Consider the following 20,015-nt stretch of genomic DNA (forward strand, 5'->3'; position numbering starts at 1 on the left):
CGGGACAACTATTAAACTACAGATTCGCAGCCGAAATCACTGTGGAATAAACTTAAAATGTTCGGCGTTGGGAAAAAATATGATAGTAATGAAATTGTTGACATCTCCACAGAACTAAATGGCCACTTCCAAAACGTATCAGGTATAAATCCTGAAATTAAGAAACATACAATCGACTCCATAAGTGTTCATAAAAGCAACAACAACAATAGTTTCGATTTCTCTTTTATAACGCATGAAAAGGTCCAAACTACAATTAATAAAATCAAATCCAATGCAACCGGAGCAGACGAAATTTCTATTAACATGTTAAAGTATATCGCTACCCACATCTCACCCGCAATTGCAGATATTTTCAACACATCCCTGTACACTGGCACATTCCCAAGCATTTAGAAACTCGCTCACATACGCCCCCTGGCTAAATTCACCAACCCAGTAAGTGCTGAAGATTTTCGACCGATCAGTATTCTCCCAACTTTGTCAAAAGTATTTGAAAACATCGTTCACAAGCAAATTTTTAACTATGTGCAATCGAAAAAATTGTTACCAGCACCAGCACAGCGCTCATTAAAGTGGTGGGTGATGTAAGGTCGGCGATGGATAAGAGATATTTGACAATGCTAGTTCTCCTCGATTACAGCAAAGCCTTCCAAACCGTAGACCATGATATCCTACTGGCAAAATTGTCATCTTATTTCAACTTTTCCCAACCCGTCGTTGACTGGGCTCGCTCATATTTAGCAGCCAGACAGCAATGCACATTCATTTCTGACAATAAGTCGTCATGGCTGCCGACGAATTGCGGTGTACCCCAAGGAAGTGTTCTGTCTCCGCTGCTGTTCTCCATGTACGTAAATGATATATCTGGAAACTTTCAATTGACAAATTACCATCTGTATGCTGATAACGTCCAATGTTATTTGTCATTCCCTAAAACAAGCATCAATATGGCCATCAAAGCCCTAAACGCTGATATTATGAACGAGCAAGTGGTCTCAGGCAAACGGTCTATGAGTAAATGCTGAGAAAACGAAATGTATTTTAATTGGCTCACGTCAGCTCATTTCCACAACAGAGAAGTCCTCCATCCCTCACATTCTTGTCGAAGGAAACCCCATTTCGTTGTCGCTTTCGGTCAAAGACCTGGGAGTCGTTGTGGACGAAAACCTCACTTGGAGTGACCATGTGAAGGCCATATGCAAAAAATCCTACACAGCATTACACTCGCTGTACTGCCTTAAAAATATTTTACCACAAGATGTAAAAAAAACACTCGTGGAGTCGTTAGTTCTGTCTCTAATAGACTACTGTGACTTGACATATATTGACCTCAACGGTGAACTAGCAAGATGTCTACAGCGAATACAAAATGCATGTGTATGCTACATTTATAATATCAAATATTTTGAACACCTGACCCTGGCTTTCAAGGACCTAGGCTGGTTCGACCTTTCCACTCGCCGCCGCTTCCACACTCTTACAGCACTCTACAAAATAGTAAACTCACAAGAGCCGTCCTACCTACTTTCTCGATTTCAACCCCTAAGTTCAGCACACACCTTTGCCACCACACACCTCTGCTGGCCATCCCCTCCCACAAGACAACGTTTTATGGAAATTCCTTAACGGTCACTGCTACCAGAGCGTGGAATGACCTCCCCAACGACATAAGAAACTCGTCTTCTCTCGGCCAATTCAAATCAAAATTAACAAATCATCTTCTGGAGTCAACTTACCAGTACTGAAAACAGGGAAATAAAATTAAACCTTCGTGTAAACTTGTAGGACCAACACCCACCGACTTTTTCTGTAATTTGACTATGTTTGTTGCGTGTCTGTTTATGTCTTACATGTATTGTTTTTTACTTAGTGTGTATGTATTTTTGTTTTTATTTTTTATGTTTTTTGCATCTTTCTCTTTTATTTTTCTTGTGTTTTTCTTTTTTTGGTATCTTAATGTTCTTAGTTTTTATATATTTCATTTCTTGGTATCTTAATGTTTTTAGTTTTTATATATTTAACATACAGTTAGCTATAGAAATCAACTTATAAAATGTAAAGTAGAGATGGTTAAGTGGAAGAAAAGGCTTGTGCCTTAACTTCGCCATCCAAAACAAGGAATGAATAAATAAATAAATAAATGTTTGTGACAGCCAGTTAATCACTTTTATTTATTTAGATTTCTTAAGATATAGTAGCTGTAAAAACAAAAATAAACTAAAATGTAACAACTGAATAGATATGTACCATAGATGAAATTAACTTTTTATGTCGTTAGTGAAAGGAGTATTGGTAGATGATAAGACAGCCTTTGTAGGTTTTAGTTTAAAGATCTAGGTTTGAAACTTTTTGATCAAGCCTCATGTACCTTACAATTTGGCAAACACAAGAGATGTGCTCTGTAGATACCTGGCACTCGGCGTCACCAGTGTTTCATCGGCAACATATCCCATTGCATTATCACTGATAGACGCAATCCAACTCAAGCAAAAGAGCCGAAGAAAAATATAAGGCGAAACCAGAGGTTGGCTCGGTAGCTCAGTTGGAAGAGCAATGGAATGGTATGCCAGAAATGTTGGTTTGAGTCCTGGTTAATCCTGCAGGTTTGAATCAGTTTCTATTTAAAACCTCATTTAATTAGTATAGTAGAATCTGGGTTTTATGTTTTCAAGGGACCAACCCAAAGGAACTAAAAATGCAGAATCATGTAACTTCAGGGTTAGTTTCGTAACATTTTGCTGTGTTGCGACCATCAAGATTGAATGTATAATGTGGGAAATTGTAAAATCCAGGAATTTAATATTGAGGTTTGACTGTATATTGGTTTATATTTGTTTCAAGTGATACAGAATTGTTTATTATTAACCACTTCTTTATGCCCAATTTATTTTTTCAGATGTGAATTACAGCACATATGTAAATCTTCTGCCAGGTGACGTAGCAACATTTGATGTCACATTTCAACCAGTAGAAGCTGGGCTAGTTGGTACAGAGCTTCATCTCTTTATTCATGACAATCCTTTTGAGACATCCACTGTTATGATAACTGCGGAAGCTTATGTGGATGATATATCAATAGAAAACTTCAGCACTGACCTCGAACTGCCACCTTCGCAGGATGACAACACTACAAACCACCTGGATTATGGTCGTTGCTTTATCAATAAACTCCGCAAGTACAGCTTCCGAATGCACAATGAATCGATCAGCGATACGTACAAGTTCACCTGGAAAACTGACCAGCCAGTTTTATTTTCACCATATTCAGGTCATTTGAAGCCAGACGCAAAGAAGGACATTGTGGTGATGTTCTTGCCTCAAATTCCCATCACTTTAAACCAGGTATGTATTCGAGATGCATTTTTTTCTTTTTTATAAAGAATATAACAATAAAATCCTTGAAATATTTTGCAATCCACATGTCACATTTCATTCAGTGAAAAGTTGGAAGGGCTTTTATATCAGCCTGTATGTATATCTCTGTATGTAATGTATGGTATATTTTATTTTATCATTTGTAGTTTGGGTGGTTGTAGAAAGAGTATCAATGGAATGTTTGCTATTTCTGCTAAAGCCAATATAACATATAATGATGCTGTAAAAAATTGTACGTATTCCTGGAAGAACATATAAATGATTGACTAACGTTCTTAATCCCCGGCAGGGGAGACCCGGGATTTATTCCGCCTGTTCAAGTTGCTCCGGCACCCACCCAGCAGTGTATAAAGTGGGTAATTGGAGGAAACTCTTGGGGAAAAGGCAGCCAGGGGCATGGTGCTGATCACACCACCCCCACCTTCGGCCGTGATCAAGAAAGTGTGGGGCCAGTTGCAGCAGTATATTTCCCTTTGTGGATAAGTTTTAGCATAGTGCGGGAACAATAGTTGCGAAAAGTGGGGGGCAAGGGCCCCCATGCCCCCCGAATTGCCACCACTGTGTGGGGCCCTAACTCCACACCCCTTATATGCCTTCATGGCGTGGTGCAAAGCACAGGAGAGCACTTTACTTTACTTACCTTCTTAATGTGTGTAACCAGATGATTGCAAATAAGCTTTGTGTTAGAAAAAAGGAACTGCACAATTAGACATTTACTTTACATTACCAGACATATCAGGTGGTGAAGAGGTAACATCGTCATGTTGTAATCAAGGGGTGCCAGGTTTGAACCTGGTGGACGCATATAGTGGCTTGGATCTCACTTTAAAGTATCGGACCAGTCCTTAGTGGTTTATCTGTACATAAAGTAGACTTAGACTTCAATTGAGCACTAAATTAAGGCTATGTATTGATACAGTGGAACCTCGATTTTACGTTTTTTAGGGGCCTGTAAATAAAAAACCTAAAATGTGAAAAACGTAAAAAGCAGAAAAGCATAGGGGAGGGGTGAAACTCAAGTGTCAGTAAGAAACGACTTCACAATCTACTTTTAGGGGGTATATTGTATCAAAAATAATTCAACAATGGTAAAGAAGTATGATTTGAATTCCTAAGGATAAAAAAAGCAAGACCTGCTGTGAAAATCAGTGACGGATTAATGTGACCCACTTTCGAGGGTAGGGACGGTGGTTGACTGCTTCTATCTGCTGCCTATTAGGTTCTATTTATGCTTCTGATTGTGTGGGACCTTAATTTACTCTGTAAACTGGTAAACTTAGTTGTTAGTTTTATAAGTATCGGGTAATTGGAGGGGGTGATCGTTTATAGTTGAACGTCAAGCATCTTTATATATGGTAATCAAAGTATCCTGGATTCAGTTCACAGTGGAGACATGTAAAATGATTCAGATCCCACTTTAAGCTGCTTGTGTGTCCAGTCCCAATCAGCCCAACAGCATAAAGTGAACTGAAAACAAGCCTTGTCAAAGTTATGCATTTTTAGATGCCACAATAGGGAGATCGTTATCAGTGACGTGCCCATGATTTTGGAAAGGGTGTGGCGAGGGTGGTTATGTATATATTTTTTAATAGTCAGCCCTCATTTTGCATCTTTTCCTGCTTTTGACTACCCCCATCAACCCCTCCTTTGAGCATGCCACTGATTGTTATTTACGTACATATTAATCGATGATTTATTGTTGGATTTAGCAGTGTTGCAGAGGGCAAACACCCCTTCCACCAATAGTTTTCCTGTAAATAATGTGTTTCCGTTTTGTTTTTTTTCCTCCCCGTCCACGTTTAATATTTCACGATTTATTTTCAGCATGTGAATGATTCCCAAGAAAAGTATCGAGTATATTATTAGTAGCATCGTGTGCATTTCCTTCCTGCACTGTTCTGTGTGTTCAAGATGTTTATCAGATGGCAAAGCAAGAAAAAAATTAGCTTGTCTTTTAACTTGTCACATTGTGTCTGATGCTGGTGTTTCGTAATCTTCAAAAGCAAAACAACCTTCTGAGGCGAGATTCAAAACAATGCCATTTTTCTTTCCTTTACGATGGACGAGTCATTGCTCTTTAGCCAGGAGACAAAACGAAAACACTGGCTCCGGCTACCAGCTGCTCACTGCCTGCAGACGCCAATCCAACTGGCAATAACAGGAGGGAGGGGAAGGGAAGATGAACAGGTGATGGAGCGGCACCAATGCAGTTGTTGAAGAAATGTCTTATCAGAAGTGTGCTCATTCCTGGCCAAGTTTCAGAAAAGAAAGAATGGGGGGGGGGGGAGGATCACTGCTTTAAGCTCTCCCATGCTGTCACCTCAATGCTACTAATATACGAGCAACATTTTCAACGCAGAGAGAGGCATTAAAAAAAAAAAAAGAAGAGAGAAACTGACTGAATCCTGCACACCAGTGGCGGATTAATGAGCTTGCAGGGGGGAGGGGGAGAGATGGGTGACTTTTCTTTTTACTTGTAGTACGCTATGTTCATAGAATGTACGTATCCAGGAGCTACTGCTTAATTGTAAACCGCAAAGGAATTGAGATGGGATGATAGCTATTTGCTTATGCTAATTGATTGTCTCTTTCACACGAGCAAGAATATTGGGGCAGAAAGGGCAAATGCTCCCCCCCCCCTCAAGGAAACTAGAACAAGTGGAGTAAAGTTCCCCGTGCACTTTACACCATGCGGGGATGCATATATAGGGGTGTGTGAGAGATGATGTGGCACTGGCTGCCTTTACCCCCACATTCTTCGATCTCAACCAATTTGGAGGTGATGTGATCAGCACCATGCTTGGGCAGCCTTTACCTTCCAGGGTTGTCCCAAGGTACCCATTTTTTTTCAGGCTAGGTGAGCTCCAGAGCTGCCTTATGAGGCAGCTTAGATCACCCACCCCGGAAATCAAACCCAGGTTTGCAGTGGGGCAGTCAGATGCCCTACTAACTAGGCAACCACGGCTCCCCAGTGAATGGGAAAAAGTAAATAAATATATGCTCTTTTGGGCCAAATAAACATTTTAATGGTATTTAGATGTGCACTAAATTTCACTGCTCCCAGAGAATATTGTGACACCCCTCATTTATCCACTCATTTTTCCTGACTCCGTTACTGTACAACACGCGAATTATTTAATCTGTATAAAAGAAACAGTTCTCTGCCCCACCGCAGAATAATACATGTGTTCGAACTTCGCCTCTTCCCTCCCCCAAACAATTGATTTGACAATAATATTTTTCCTTCAGTGAGTAAAATATCGCTCATCTACGCATAGAAAAAAGAACCACTTTAGCTTATGCATTTTCAGCGTCATTCTGATGACCAAATGACATAGCATTTGTGAGAAAAAACTTCTGATTAAAAATAATTTACAGTGAAATATAGACTAGATCAAATCGTATTTCCTTAGCAATCTAAACGACTTCCCATTAAAGAAGTAGTGCAGTTCTTATTCATTATTGGATACCGGGAGTTGACAAACCCTTCTTATTTTTTTCCCATTCCAACACTGCAGACAAGAAGAAAGAAAAAGTTTTTTACAAACAAGCCCCCTCCCTGCTTTTGTTTTTTGTTTCCATCAGCTAGGAAGGATTCCGAAAATCTGTGTGGGCAAAGAAGTGAATCGGTTTGGCAACAGTGTGCTTGTTGTCTGATCCTGAGGCAGAAGAAACGGCCCATTCTATCTTTGCCGGTAATGCAAAAAGTTCCATTTTCCCTTCCTGTTCATCAAGGAAGGTGCGACTAATGCAAGTTGTACCCTGCCTTCCACTGACCATGCCTCTTCCTCCCTCCTCTCGCACGAAAGCCTAACATCTGGAAGTTGAAGGTCGCATGGTGAAGGAAACAGCTGCAAAAGTTGAGTGAAGAAGTCACATAGTCAACAGAACAGGTTTGACAAATTTTAAGACATCATCATGGCTCGGAAAACGTATAAAGCGGGAAACGGGAGTTAGAGCGAACGTAAGATCGAGGTGAACGTTCTATTATTTAACGCAGCCTTTTGCCAGGGTCTGACTGGATGAACGTATAATGTGGGAATGTAAAATCAGGGTTTCACTTTATACCGTATTGGTAAAACTGCAGTGAAACTTCTCCTAATGGACACCTCTAAGTTACGAACATTTTTAAATTCCCCGGCAGAGATACGTGGGGTTTAATGGCAATATTACTTCTCAATAACGGACGTGGACACTGAAAACTACCTCCCCAGCGCAAATAAAACTTCTTAATAACAGACAGCCTGAAAGAAAACGGTCTCAATTCCTGGAATTCGACACAACAATGGCCAGTATTTCGAACTAGCATGCATTGTTTCATGTTACACCGAACGTATTTCTTTTTAAAAGTGCAGACAGTAGACAGTATTATTTGTCGTTATCTTGAAAGGTGTGTGTGTCACTTCTGCTACGATGTTGCAGATACACAAATGACTGATTTAAAGGGAAAAAGTTGAAGTCATCATGGACTGGAAATGAAAATCTTTCTGGTAAATGCTCATTTCCCAATACACCGGGCTTGAAAGTTTGGGTCTGGCCAGAAATAGTAGAGCCTATTGAAAATGAAGGAGCATTTTGAGTGCAGTAATTTAACAAAGAATTACACTACGTGTACTGTATTTTCTTTTTTGAAATTTGTAATGTATGTAGGGATACTTTAGTAAATTTAAATTCACTGTATGTAGTACAGTATTTTGTTCCTTGAATGTAGGGAAAAAAACACATTGTGTATGTAAAGTATGCTTATCCTATTGTGTAACATCCTACACTTTTTTCTGAATAGCAGACACTTCTTAATAACGTTTTTTTTTTTTTTTTTGCCCGGGCGTGTCCGTTACCGAGAAGTACTATTACCAATACAATGATATATTTACCAACACTGGCAGGGTACTTATGTTATGTGTGTGTGTTTGTTGTTTTTGACATAAATAACACTTCAGCAACTGTTTGAACTGGAGGTAACTTTCAATCATAACACAAAGTTTGGCAAGGTTTGGGGGGGGGGGGGGGACATATTACTGAATATCAAAATGTTCACTTTATAGTGCATGCCACTAAATCATATTGAAGTAGAGGTGTTTCTTATCTACTGTTCATATGCTGTTTTCTTTCAAAAGTTATCAATATTGTATGTGCAAATAATCTAAAATTAAGTCAAATTACTCACTCCTCTACCACAAGAAACATACTTCCACTCTTCTGTAAATATTGCTTATATTTGCAAAATATAAAAAAGGAAAGTTAAAAATTGTACTTACGTATGTGAGTATAGTGCTCTTATTGTAGAACGACGTTTCAGAGATTGACTATCTCTTTCCTCAGGTTCGTATAAAAAAACAAAAACTAAGTACTTGGCATAGTACTGCGTCAGAAATGTAATATGAGGATTGTGGTTAAGGGTTGGTTAGGGTACATTTAAAATATTAAGTTTTTGCTATTACAAGTACGTAAAAACCAAGTCGTTCCCTAAAAAAACTCATGTAGTAGACCTATTCACAGGTAAAAAAGTTAAAAAAGTTAAAAATCTAAAAAACCTGCATAAATCTCAATGCAACCTGCAGGTTTGGCCTTTCCTACCCAACTGTGCTTATCTATCCACATGAAGGTCAATTCTCCACGAATGTTTCCCCTCCCCCTAATTTTCTCGTTTCCCCTTATTACGTCATAAATCCAACGTGAATTCACGTTCCTCTCTTGCAGCTTGCATAACTTCCGGAGTGACGTGGAAACCGATATTGGGTTTAATCTTCCAGGCTTTATCCCATTTTTTGAGGAAATTGATCCACCCTTCTTCCAAATTTCCTTCGTCCCTATTAAGATTATTCTTCCCCCCCCCTACAAATACTCGCTGTTTCATACACGTTTCTTCCTAATTTCCTCCCCTCTTTTCTGATTATCTCTTTTTTTGCGATTCCATGCCCACTTTCCAAAATGTGTTCTGAGAGACCCGTTTTGGGAACTTTTTCCTTTATGTCCTTTTCATGCTCGCTCCATCTTTTACCCATATTTCGGCCCGTCTGTCCTATGTACTCCTTCCCGCATTGGCATTCTATTCGATAAACCCCCTTCTGTTTTTCCGGTATTTCCCTAGTTGTCTTCCCTTTCTTATAATCGGTGAAGTATTTTTCTACATTCTTTGGTGCTTTCATCCCGCAAACGATTCCATAATCTCTCGTTATTTTTCCGATTTTTTCCGATACGGATTGATGGTAAGGGATGCCAACATACTTTACCCTCCTATTTTCGGTTTTTTCCCCTTCTTTTTGATCCCCTTCTTTCCTAATAATTTTCCATGCTCTCTCCGCTATCTTATCCATTTCTCTATTTGTGTATCCGTTTTTTAATCCTGTTTTTCTTATCCACCGAATTTCGTTGTCTTTTTCTTTTCCATTATTGCATAGTCTACCGGCCCTAATAAAAAAGTTAAGGAATACGTTTTTCTTTGTTATTTCGGGGTGCGCCGATTCCTTGTTAATATATAAGTTCCCCGATAGGGGTTTATGATGTACTCCTGTTCTAATCCTATTCCCTTCTTTCAAGATACTAAGATCCAGGAAATTGATTTTTCCATCGCTTAAGTTTTCCCTAGTGAAGTTTATTCTTTCGTCTTGTTTTTCTAATTCTTCAAAAACCTTGTTCAGTGCTACCCCCTTTCCTATAATCAAGATATCATCAACGTATCTCCCATAATATTTAATACCCATTCCTGTTTTTTCCAAAGATGCCTTCTCAATGAAGTGCATAAAAATGCTCGCTACTATACCAGAAATGGGGTTTCCCATCGCCAGGCCTTCTTTTTGTCTATAAATACTGTCATTGACATAGAAAAAGTTATATTCCGTTACAAGGTTGTACCATCGCACATATTCCCAAGCAGTTAGGATGTCTATTCCTTTTTCTAACAGCCACCTTAGTAAACAATCCCCCGCCCGCCCCCTCGGTACACTTGGGTATAAGTTAACAACATCAAAACTACTTATTGTATCCTCGTCATCAATTTCAAGATTTTCTATACATTCTTTAACTTCTACGGCATTCCTAACGCTATATTGGGTGTTCTCATTTATCTTCCTTATTCTTTTTACCAGCATTTTTGCTAGCCCATATCGCGGATGTTCGTATGTTGGTATAATAGGCCTAAGTGGTATGCCTTGTTTATGGGAGATACGTTGATGATATCTTGATTATAGGAAAGGGGGTAGCACTGAACAAGGTTTTTGAAGAATTAGAAAAACAAGACGAAAGAATAAACCTCACTAGGGAAAACTTAAGCGATGGAAAAATCAATTTCCTGGATCTTAGTATCTTGAAAGAAGGGAATAGGATTAGAACAGGAGTACATCATAAACCCCTATCGGGGAACTTATATATTAACAAGGAATCGGCGCACCCCGAAATAACAAAGAAAAACGTATTCCTTAACTTTTTTATTAGGGCCGGTAGACTATGCAATAATGGAAAAGAAAAAGACAACGAAATTCGGTGGATAAGAAAAACAGGATTAAAAAACGGATACACAAATAGAGAAATGGATAAGATAGCGGAGAGAGCATGGAAAATTATTAGGAAAGAAGGGGATCAAAAAGAAGGGGAAAAAACCGAAAATAGGAGGGTAAAGTATGTTGGCATCCCTTACCATCAATCCGTATCGGAAAAAATCGGAAAAATAACGAGAGATTATGGAATCGTTTGCGGGATGAAAGCACCAAAGAATGTAGAAAAATACTTCACCGATTATAAGAAAGGGAAGACAACTAGGGAAATACCGGAAAAACAGAAGGGGGTTTATCGAATAGAATGCCAATGCGGGAAGGAGTACATAGGACAGACGGGCCGAAATATGGGTAAAAGATGGAGCGAGCATGAAAAGGACATAAAGGAAAAAGTTCCCAAAACGGGTCTCTCAGAACACATTTTGGAAAGTGGGCATGGAATCGCAAAAAAAGAGATAATCAGAAAAGAGGGGAGGAAATTAGGAAGAAACGTGTATGAAACAGCGAGTATTTGTAGGGGGGGGAAGAATAATCTTAATAGGGACGAAGGAAATTTGGAAGAAGGGTGGATCAATTTCCTCAATAAATGGGATAAAGCCTGGAAGATTAAACCCAATATCGGTTTCCACGTCACTCCGGAAGTTATGCAAGCTGCAAGAGAGGAACGTGAATTCACGTTGGATTTATGACGTAATAAGGGGAAACGAGAAAATTAGGGGGAGGGGAAACATTCGTGGAGAATTGACCTTCATGTGGATAGATAAGCACAGTTGGGTAGGAAAGGCCAAACCTGCAGGTTGCATTGAGATTTATGCAGGTTTTTTAGATTTTTAACTTTTTTAACTTTTTTACCTGTGAATAGGTCTACTACATGAGTTTTTTTAGGGAACGACTTGGTTTTTACGTACTTGTAATAGCAAAAACTTAATATTTTAAATGTACCCTAACCAACCCTTAACCACAATCCTCATATTACATTTCTGACACAGTACTATGCCAAGTACTTAGTTTTTGTTTTTTTATACGAACCTGAGGAAAGAGATAGTCAATCTCTGAAACGTCGTTCTACAATAAGAGCACTATACTCACATACGTAAGTACAATTTTTAACTTTCCTTTTTTATATTCTGGATTTGTGAGTAACACGCGACAAACCTAAAAAATGCTATATTTGCAAAGTGAAATGGGAGTACCAGCAGTTCCATTAGAGTTCAACAGGAATGTGGAAGCATTTTATATAATATATATTAGAGATGGAAGCCTGTACTTTAGTGTAAAATTTTGGAATGTTGTTATTTTTAAGAATAGAAAGGTATAAATGTTATGCTCTGGTTTTGTAAATTAAATACCTAAATACAGTTTTTTCGAATGTATTTGCAGTCGCCTAGTTTCATATATTAATTAAGGAAAGAACCATTCATGTTCTTTCAGGAACACTTGCAATTTCACATGAGAATCTCAAAATTTCATTCATTCATTCATTCATTCATTGTTTTCTGCCTAATTGGCAGGTTTTTCACTGCAATCTCCAGCTTTCCCTGTTCTCTGCCTTACGCTTCGTAATAGCATACGACCCAGTTAATTTAATATCATCCACAAGCTGATATCTCTTTCTTCCACGGACTTTTCTTCCTTCAACCATTCCCTCCAAGGCATCTCTCAGCAGGCAGTTTCTTCTTAGACAGTGTCCTAACCAGTTTCTTTTCCTCTTCTTGATGGTCTCCAGTATGGATCTTTTTTCACCAACTCTTTTCAGTACGGCTTCGTTTCTTACCTTGTCTGTCCATTTTACACGCTCCATTTTTCGCCATGTCCACATTTCAAAAGCTTCGAGTCGTTTCTCTTCATTTCTTCTCAACGTCCAGGTTTCTGCACCATATAGTGCTACACTCCACACAAAACATTTCACTAATCTCTTCCTTAGACCTATGTCCATGTGTCCACAAAAAACATTTTTTCTTCTATTGAAAGCTTCTTTTGCTATTGCGATTCTCATTTTCACTTCTTGGTTGCAGCTCATGTCACTGCTTATAGTGCATCCGAGGTACTTGAAGCTATCCACTTGCTGGATTCTTTCACTGTTTGCTCTCACATTAATATTCCTTGGTTTCCGTCCTATAACCATTGCCTTTGTCTTCTTTACATTAATCTTCATTCCATACTGCTCACATCTGCTGTTTAACTCTTCTAACATACTATTTATGGTTATTTCATCCTCAGCGAATAATGCCATGTCATCAGCAAATCTTATGCAGTTTATTCTTCTTCCTCCCAATTTGACACCTCCTGTGCCCTGGAAACAAGTTTTCACTATATCTTCTAAATAGATATTAAACAAAGTAGGCGATAGGCAGCATCCTTGTCGTACTCCTCTTCCAATTTCACAGCCTTCTGTCATTTCGTCTCCTAGAAATATCACATCTGTAAAGTTTAGCATTTAAAATGATACCTCAACGTATTATTTTGGACTGATACTAACTTCCTAGCAATTAATTTCTCATATCCTTACATTCTTATAATGTTTGTTGATTAAGTTTTTATTTGTTACTGTTAATACAATGAAATGGGATTTTTCTTCTAGGCTCCTATGCCTTGTGAAGTGGTAAAGATTGTTTATCCTGAGGATGCTGCTCCTCCTTCAGATTGGGATTCAAGACAGACAGTGACTAAGTGGGTAACAGAGGAGGGCAGTGAAGAAGGGTAAGCATGAATAAAATAATAAAATAGGTAAATAGATGCAAATGTACTAATGTTTGTCTGTGTTGATTATGTAGGGTTACCACATCACTTTATACAAAAACTAGGACACACTGTCTCAAAATGTAGGGCCAATTGCATCATTCAGATGTTATCAAATGATGTGAAAGTGACACCACAGATAGCACTTGGCATCATCAATTGGAATATCTTTTTCAGATAAGAGAGAGAGAGATAGAAATATGCACTATGTAGTGCTTTCCATGTACCACGTTGCAGCGTAATTAATATTCTCAGAAGATCATTATTTTATCTGTTATTTTCTGTTTCTCCGCATGAAAGATACATTTTCTTGATGCAAATTAGCCTCCACAATAAATCTTTGACAATGGTCCCAATCCATGGACATTGCTCTCCAATTGTTCATCCTCCAACTGTATGGGAATCCCTTGCTACATGATATAGAACAATTACGATTTTTTTTACAAATTCCTCCTGGACACTAGACATGAGATTAAAATACAGGACACACATGGAAAAAGAGGATGTCTGTTATCTTTAAGAATATAGTACTCAGGATGATTGTGCAAAGTAGGGATGGGCCGATATGAAATTTTGGCCGATACCGATAAAGTCCCGATATAAAATTTACCGATACCGATAACCGATATTCTACCGATCCGATATAAAATTAGAATTGGTCCATGAAGAACCTGAAATGTTCATTAATCTCCTTAATAAATATGTGTTTCGAGGTGACTGCAGTGCAAAAGAAGTTGAATATTTAGACAATTACTTTTTTAAAAAGTAGGGCATCGAGATTATCCATAAAAGTTACAAGAAAATGGCAGAATTTTGCACTAAATTATAAGATATTTATCGATATATCAGATCGGTAAAATAATCGGTAATTTTACCGATAAACCGATACACCGATATGCCTATATCGGCCGATACCGATAGAGTACTGATTAATCGGTCCCATCCCTAGTGCAAAGTATATAATCAGAAATGAAGAAATAAGTTTGTAATAGTGAAAGTGGAAAGTAAAAGTTGGAACAGTAACTTTCACTGCAAGAGTTAGGCAGTAACTTCGCATACATCAGTCAGGATCCAGTTGTATTTTCAAAATCTGCACTTGAAAATATTCAATATGTTTTCTCTCCACATAAGAAATACGCGAGGTACTGAAAATATGTTTAATTTCATCTGCAATTCAATAATATTTATGTAATTTACTGCTTTATGTGAAATTGTACATCTTCCCTTAAAAAAAATAATTATTTGATTGTTTTTCTATTGAATCTTACAATGCAGTAATTTAATTAATATTCTGGTATGAAATATTATTAACCTGAAATATTACAGTATTTTTTATTACAGTTCATTTTATTGATTTACACTGACCTCTTTGAGGCAATGATTAGCAAAATATGCTAAATGCAAGATATATTGGGTAAGATATCGACCTAAAGAGATAGAAAGTGAAATACAATAACTAATATATAATATGTATTTACTTGCTTGCAGAGGACAGCCCAAAAAGAAGAAAGTGGAAGAAATGGAGGATGAACCGGAATGTGAAGTGGTGGTTGGATCATCAAGAGATATACCATTTTTCATTTCAGCTGTTGCTGATTATACACGCTATTCCTGCTCCGTGACTGAGATTTTCTTCAAGGACACTTTGATGTTTGAGGTACAATTGAGGATCTACATATGTGTGAACATGAGGTTGTTTGAGTTTGTTTTTAAGTCCACTGTATGCACTGAAAGGCTAATTGGGACTGAAGCTACAGTTTAAAGTGAGATCCAAACCACTGTGCCTTCACCAGGTACTGAAAGCAGGACCCTTGATTACAATGTGATGGCATTACCACTATGCCATCAGGCAGGTACTTGTGTGAGAACAAGAGTGAAGTTGGGTTTTGCAATTAAGAAAAATCTTGCATATCTACTATTTAATACACGTATGCAATCTAACACCCATTGGCACATTGCATAGTGATTCAGATTCCCCCTTAAACTGTAGGTCCAATCCTGATTAAGGCCTCCTCGATGGCATAGAGGTAACATCATCACCTTGTAATCAAGGGATCCTGGGTTTGATACCTGGTGGAAGCACATTGCTCAGTGGTTTGGATCCTACTTTAAAATGTAGGTCCATTCCCGATTAGCCCATCTGTGCATAAAGTTGTCTTAAAACAACAACTCAAACAAACCAATCCTGATTAGCCTCTTTTTGCATAAATTAGATGTAAAACCAACTCTGAAATGTGTAATATTGATAGTTGGTAAATGTAAATGTATGAAAACATATTTGTTTCCTTAATACTTCATACCAAACATAAAATTCACTATGTTGAAAGTAAATAAAGAAAGGCATCATATATATGCTACTGAAGTCAACCTCAATAAAAGAGTAGTTATCACAGCATGCTATGATGCTATTAGTCCTGGGTTCAAATCCTGTCCTCGGCATGGGTGTCCTTTGTGAGAGTCCCTTGTCAATTTCAGCATATCATCACCCATTCTCATCATCATGATTAGCCAAAAGGGGCAAAAAAACATGCTAAATAACAAAACTCAATCATTCAGTATGCTTCAGAAGCTTGTATATCACATCCTTTAAGAACAATGTTTGACTCCCTAGAACCTCTAATTGTTTTTTCACATGATTCACTTACCTCAGACAATTCATCTGTTACTTACAATTTTCAAAATTTCCTGTGCAGAAGATTAACGATTCATATTCTTCATGAAACATTTGCAATTTTGTCAGATCAGTAGAATTTTGGTAACTTTTTTTGGTATCTGTAAAAATTTCATATCACTCTATTCGTAAAATTTGCAGCTGTAAACAAGAAATTTTTAATGTAGTGATGGAATACAAAAATAACTCATCACTCTTCATTTTTGCATTTTACTCCTGGATTTACCTGTTAATTTGATTGTATTCATTGTAGGTTGAAGCTAATTTATGTTAACACCATTAAGCCTTGTTTCCATGATAACCAAAAACTCAATATGCTGATCAAGGCAGAAGTTATTTTATGTTAAAACATAAACTAAACGTTACGTTTCAACATTCTAGCAAGGTCTTCTTCAGACTCTGAAGGTTGAAACGTAATGTTTAGTTTATGTTTTAAAATAAAATAAATTCTGCCTTGGTCAGCATATTGAGTTTTTGTCTAATTTATGTGTTACATTGTTTGAATATTTTTTTCATAAGAGCTTTTCACACTACTTTATTCCCTTGGTTTACAATGTTTGTATTAAATTTTAATTTAGTTATGCATTTTTCTTTCAGAACAGAATATATCAATTTAAGCTACAAAATATAGGGCGTGTTCCCCTAAATTTTAGGCTAGAACTTATTGTGGATTCTTACACTCCTGTATCCTCTGAGAGTACATCATCACAAGAAGAATCAAGATATCCTGCTTCTTCAGATGTTCCTAGCACAGTGAAAGATGTACCAAAGAAAGGAGAAAAGTCAAAGAAGAAAATCAGGGGTAAATTACAATCAGGTATGCAAGATTTACTAGCTACTTTGAGTTGAATTTAAAACTTAATCCATTTAACCTTAACCTGTGGCACAATAGTCCGTTAGGGCTATAGCCTGCCTACCTCACTCCCACATGCCTCAGCGAAGATGGGAGATCATCCAACCAGTGTGGTCAGCACGAGGAACCCTCAGTCGTTTTTGTAGGTTTTCATGACCAGGTTACGCTACTCATTCGTAGCTCCCCAATTTCCTCATGATGGTGGGTGGCCACAGGCCGAAATTTCAAGAGATTGATTGATTGATTGAGTTGGTGTTTCCAGTCCACTTTATGCACAGTAAGGCTAATCGGGACTGGACCTACAGTTTAAAGTGGGATCTGAAACACTATGTTTTTCCACCTGGTATCGAACCCGGGACCCCTTGATTACAAGGTGATGATGCTACCACTATGCCATCGGGGAGGCTCAAAGTCTCAAGAGAAAAGTTGTTACGCTTCCTCCAGGAGACTCGAATCTGCATACGTCCTGTAGCCAGAGCCCAAAGAATGACGCCTTAGACTGCACCAGTCCCACACACAGAAGAGCAATGGGATTCTCTCTTACATTTTTGTTCATTTAGATCGTTCGGCTCCCAGATCCGACTCTCGCCACCCTCTAGCTACGGCTCTGAACTTGAGACTATAAGAAAAGCAGGTATTGCGAGCGAAACGAGCAAGAAAATTTTATGACATATAATTTTTTATTTGTACAAAATTTGAAATCGACTAGAGGCAATTGCCCCTCTTTGCCCCCCTGCAGGTGCCCTTGGCCGTCTGGAAGAAAAATGAAAGAAATAGGGAAAAACTAATTTCATCTTGAGTATCATTTTGACCTGCTACTCTTAGATTGTACTTTAGTCTTGCTTTTTGTTCTACTTCGATGTTTGACCCCCCTTGCCCCCTCTACATTTGATTTCCGCCAAAGGTTGGAGGACAATGTCTCCTGCAACCCTGTGGTTATGCCACTGATAGAGAAGGTATTTTTAAAATAAAAAAAGTATGAAATGTATATTTTAATGATAACATTTAAACATGAAGGCCATATAGTAATTTACATATTGTAGTACAGAATGATATCCTACTATATTTACATTGCTTTTGATATTGATATTGCTTTTTTGTGAATTGTCAGTTTATATACTGTATAATGTATTAATTAATTCAAATTTTTAGCAACGCACTAGGTGGAGGCACATAGTGGTCTGGATTTCACTTTAAACTGTAGGTCCAGTCCCCATTAGCCTTACTGTGCATATACAGAGGCTGTTCAGCGTATATTTGACCAAACGTGATTTCTTCCCCCTGCACTCAGAATGAACTCACCCAACCTTGGCTGGGCATGTTTGTCAGTGTAGTGTTGTGAGCTGTAAAAGAGTGGTTGTGTTTTCTCACTGGGCCGAAAATTCTGCCCAAACAGCTGCTTTTGGGAGGAGTACGTTGTATAACTTTTCCAAATGTTTGCGTTATCTCGCTTGGCTGAAAATGCTGCCAAAACTGAGTCGCTTTTGGGAGGGTTATGTTGTAGCCCTTTATGATGCAAAATTCAGTGTGTCAATGATCAGGAAGTAGTGTAAGAGCAAGGATTGTGATGTTAGTTTGACTTTATTCAAGAATGTGATCGGCTCACAGTTATAGCAGTGGTGAATATACATTTTCTTTTTTGTGTCCTCCTGGACTTCCACAGGGCAGATTAAGGGCCGAGCGACTGACTGGGGTTGCCGCCCTCGTGAAGGGGGCACCAAACTGGGAGATTATCATTTGATGATAGCACCAAAACCTTATTTTTGATTACATAAGCGTGGCTATTTGTTTGTTAGTTTGAGTTTATTTTTTAGTCCACTACAGAGGCTGTTCAGCGTATGTTTGACCAAACGCGATTCCTTCCCCCTGCGCTCAGAATGAACTTGCCCAACCTTGGTCGGGCACGTCTGTCAGTGTAGTGTGTGAGCTATAAAAGAGTGCTTGTGTTTTCTCACTGGGCCGAAAATCCTGCCAAAACTGAGTCGCTTTTGGGAGGGTTATGTTGTAGCCCTTTATGATGCAAAGTTCAGTGTGTCAATGATCAGGAAGTAGTGTAAGAGCAAGGATTGTGACGTTAGTTTGACTTTATTCAAGAATATGATCGGCAAGTATAAGGATTGCATGGCCCCAGCGTTCGGTTCTCCAACAAAGGAGACGAGAATACGGCCGTGCACACAAGCCACCACCAGTATGCAGGCGAAACTTCTCAGAATGGCCATGCAAGAGAATCCACCAACCCAAAGACAGATGGCGAATCATCTAAATATGTCTTCGGAAACTGTTAACCGCACCTTGCACCAGCATCACTTCCGGCATCTCGATCACTTCCTGACAGGGAAGACCTTTGCTAATGATCGGGCGGTGCAACATGCCGTTGAGGAGATCTTTGCGCCGCAGACTCCAGACTTCTTTCGCCATGGAATCCAATTGTTGGCTGAGCGATGACAAAAGTGTGTGGCTGCAGACGGCGACTATTTTGATTAACCAGGTATTGTAGTTTTGATTTTTTTGGCCTTTGGCAATGACGCACCTGGGCCGGACATTTCATTCGCACCAACCCAATATCATGGAGATGATATATTGCCGATATCACGATATGGAAACAATATTGTATCGTCTGTGACGATATATCGCGATACCTAATTTCCGATATCGTCCATCCCTAGCAATAAGCTATATATTTTTACTTATTTATTTCTTGTTATTTCATATGAGAACCTAGGAATATTTTTAAAGCAAAAAACTGGTCAGAGTACTGGCCTGAAAAATTTATAAAAAGTCAGGAAAATTAAATACCTATGAATAAAGTGCCAATTATTTCCCCATTCCTAAGAACTTTCTACACTATCACTAAAAGACCCATTTTCTTTGGTTTTTGTAT

General features: G+C 38.4%; 1 protein-coding gene across 1 annotated transcript in view; it reads left to right on the top strand.

Annotated features, from left to right (window-relative positions):
* The window catches only part of LOC146001338 (hydrocephalus-inducing protein homolog), a 230,199-nt gene that overhangs the window by 170,023 nt on the left and 40,161 nt on the right, over window positions 1–20,015 (top strand). Inside the window, exons 59-62 of the mRNA XM_083138652.1 lie at window positions 2,900–3,345; window positions 13,453–13,571; window positions 15,099–15,267; window positions 16,879–17,098. Coding sequence (XP_082994778.1) covers window positions 2,900–3,345; window positions 13,453–13,571; window positions 15,099–15,267; window positions 16,879–17,098 — 954 coding nt within the window. The remainder of the gene's footprint in view (window positions 1–2,899; window positions 3,346–13,452; window positions 13,572–15,098; window positions 15,268–16,878; window positions 17,099–20,015) is intronic.

Source organism: Lepisma saccharinum, chromosome 17 (genome assembly GCF_977018435.1).
Source record: "Lepisma saccharinum chromosome 17, izLepSacc3.1, whole genome shotgun sequence".
In the NCBI taxonomy this organism is placed as follows: domain Eukaryota; kingdom Metazoa; phylum Arthropoda; class Insecta; order Zygentoma; family Lepismatidae; genus Lepisma; species Lepisma saccharinum.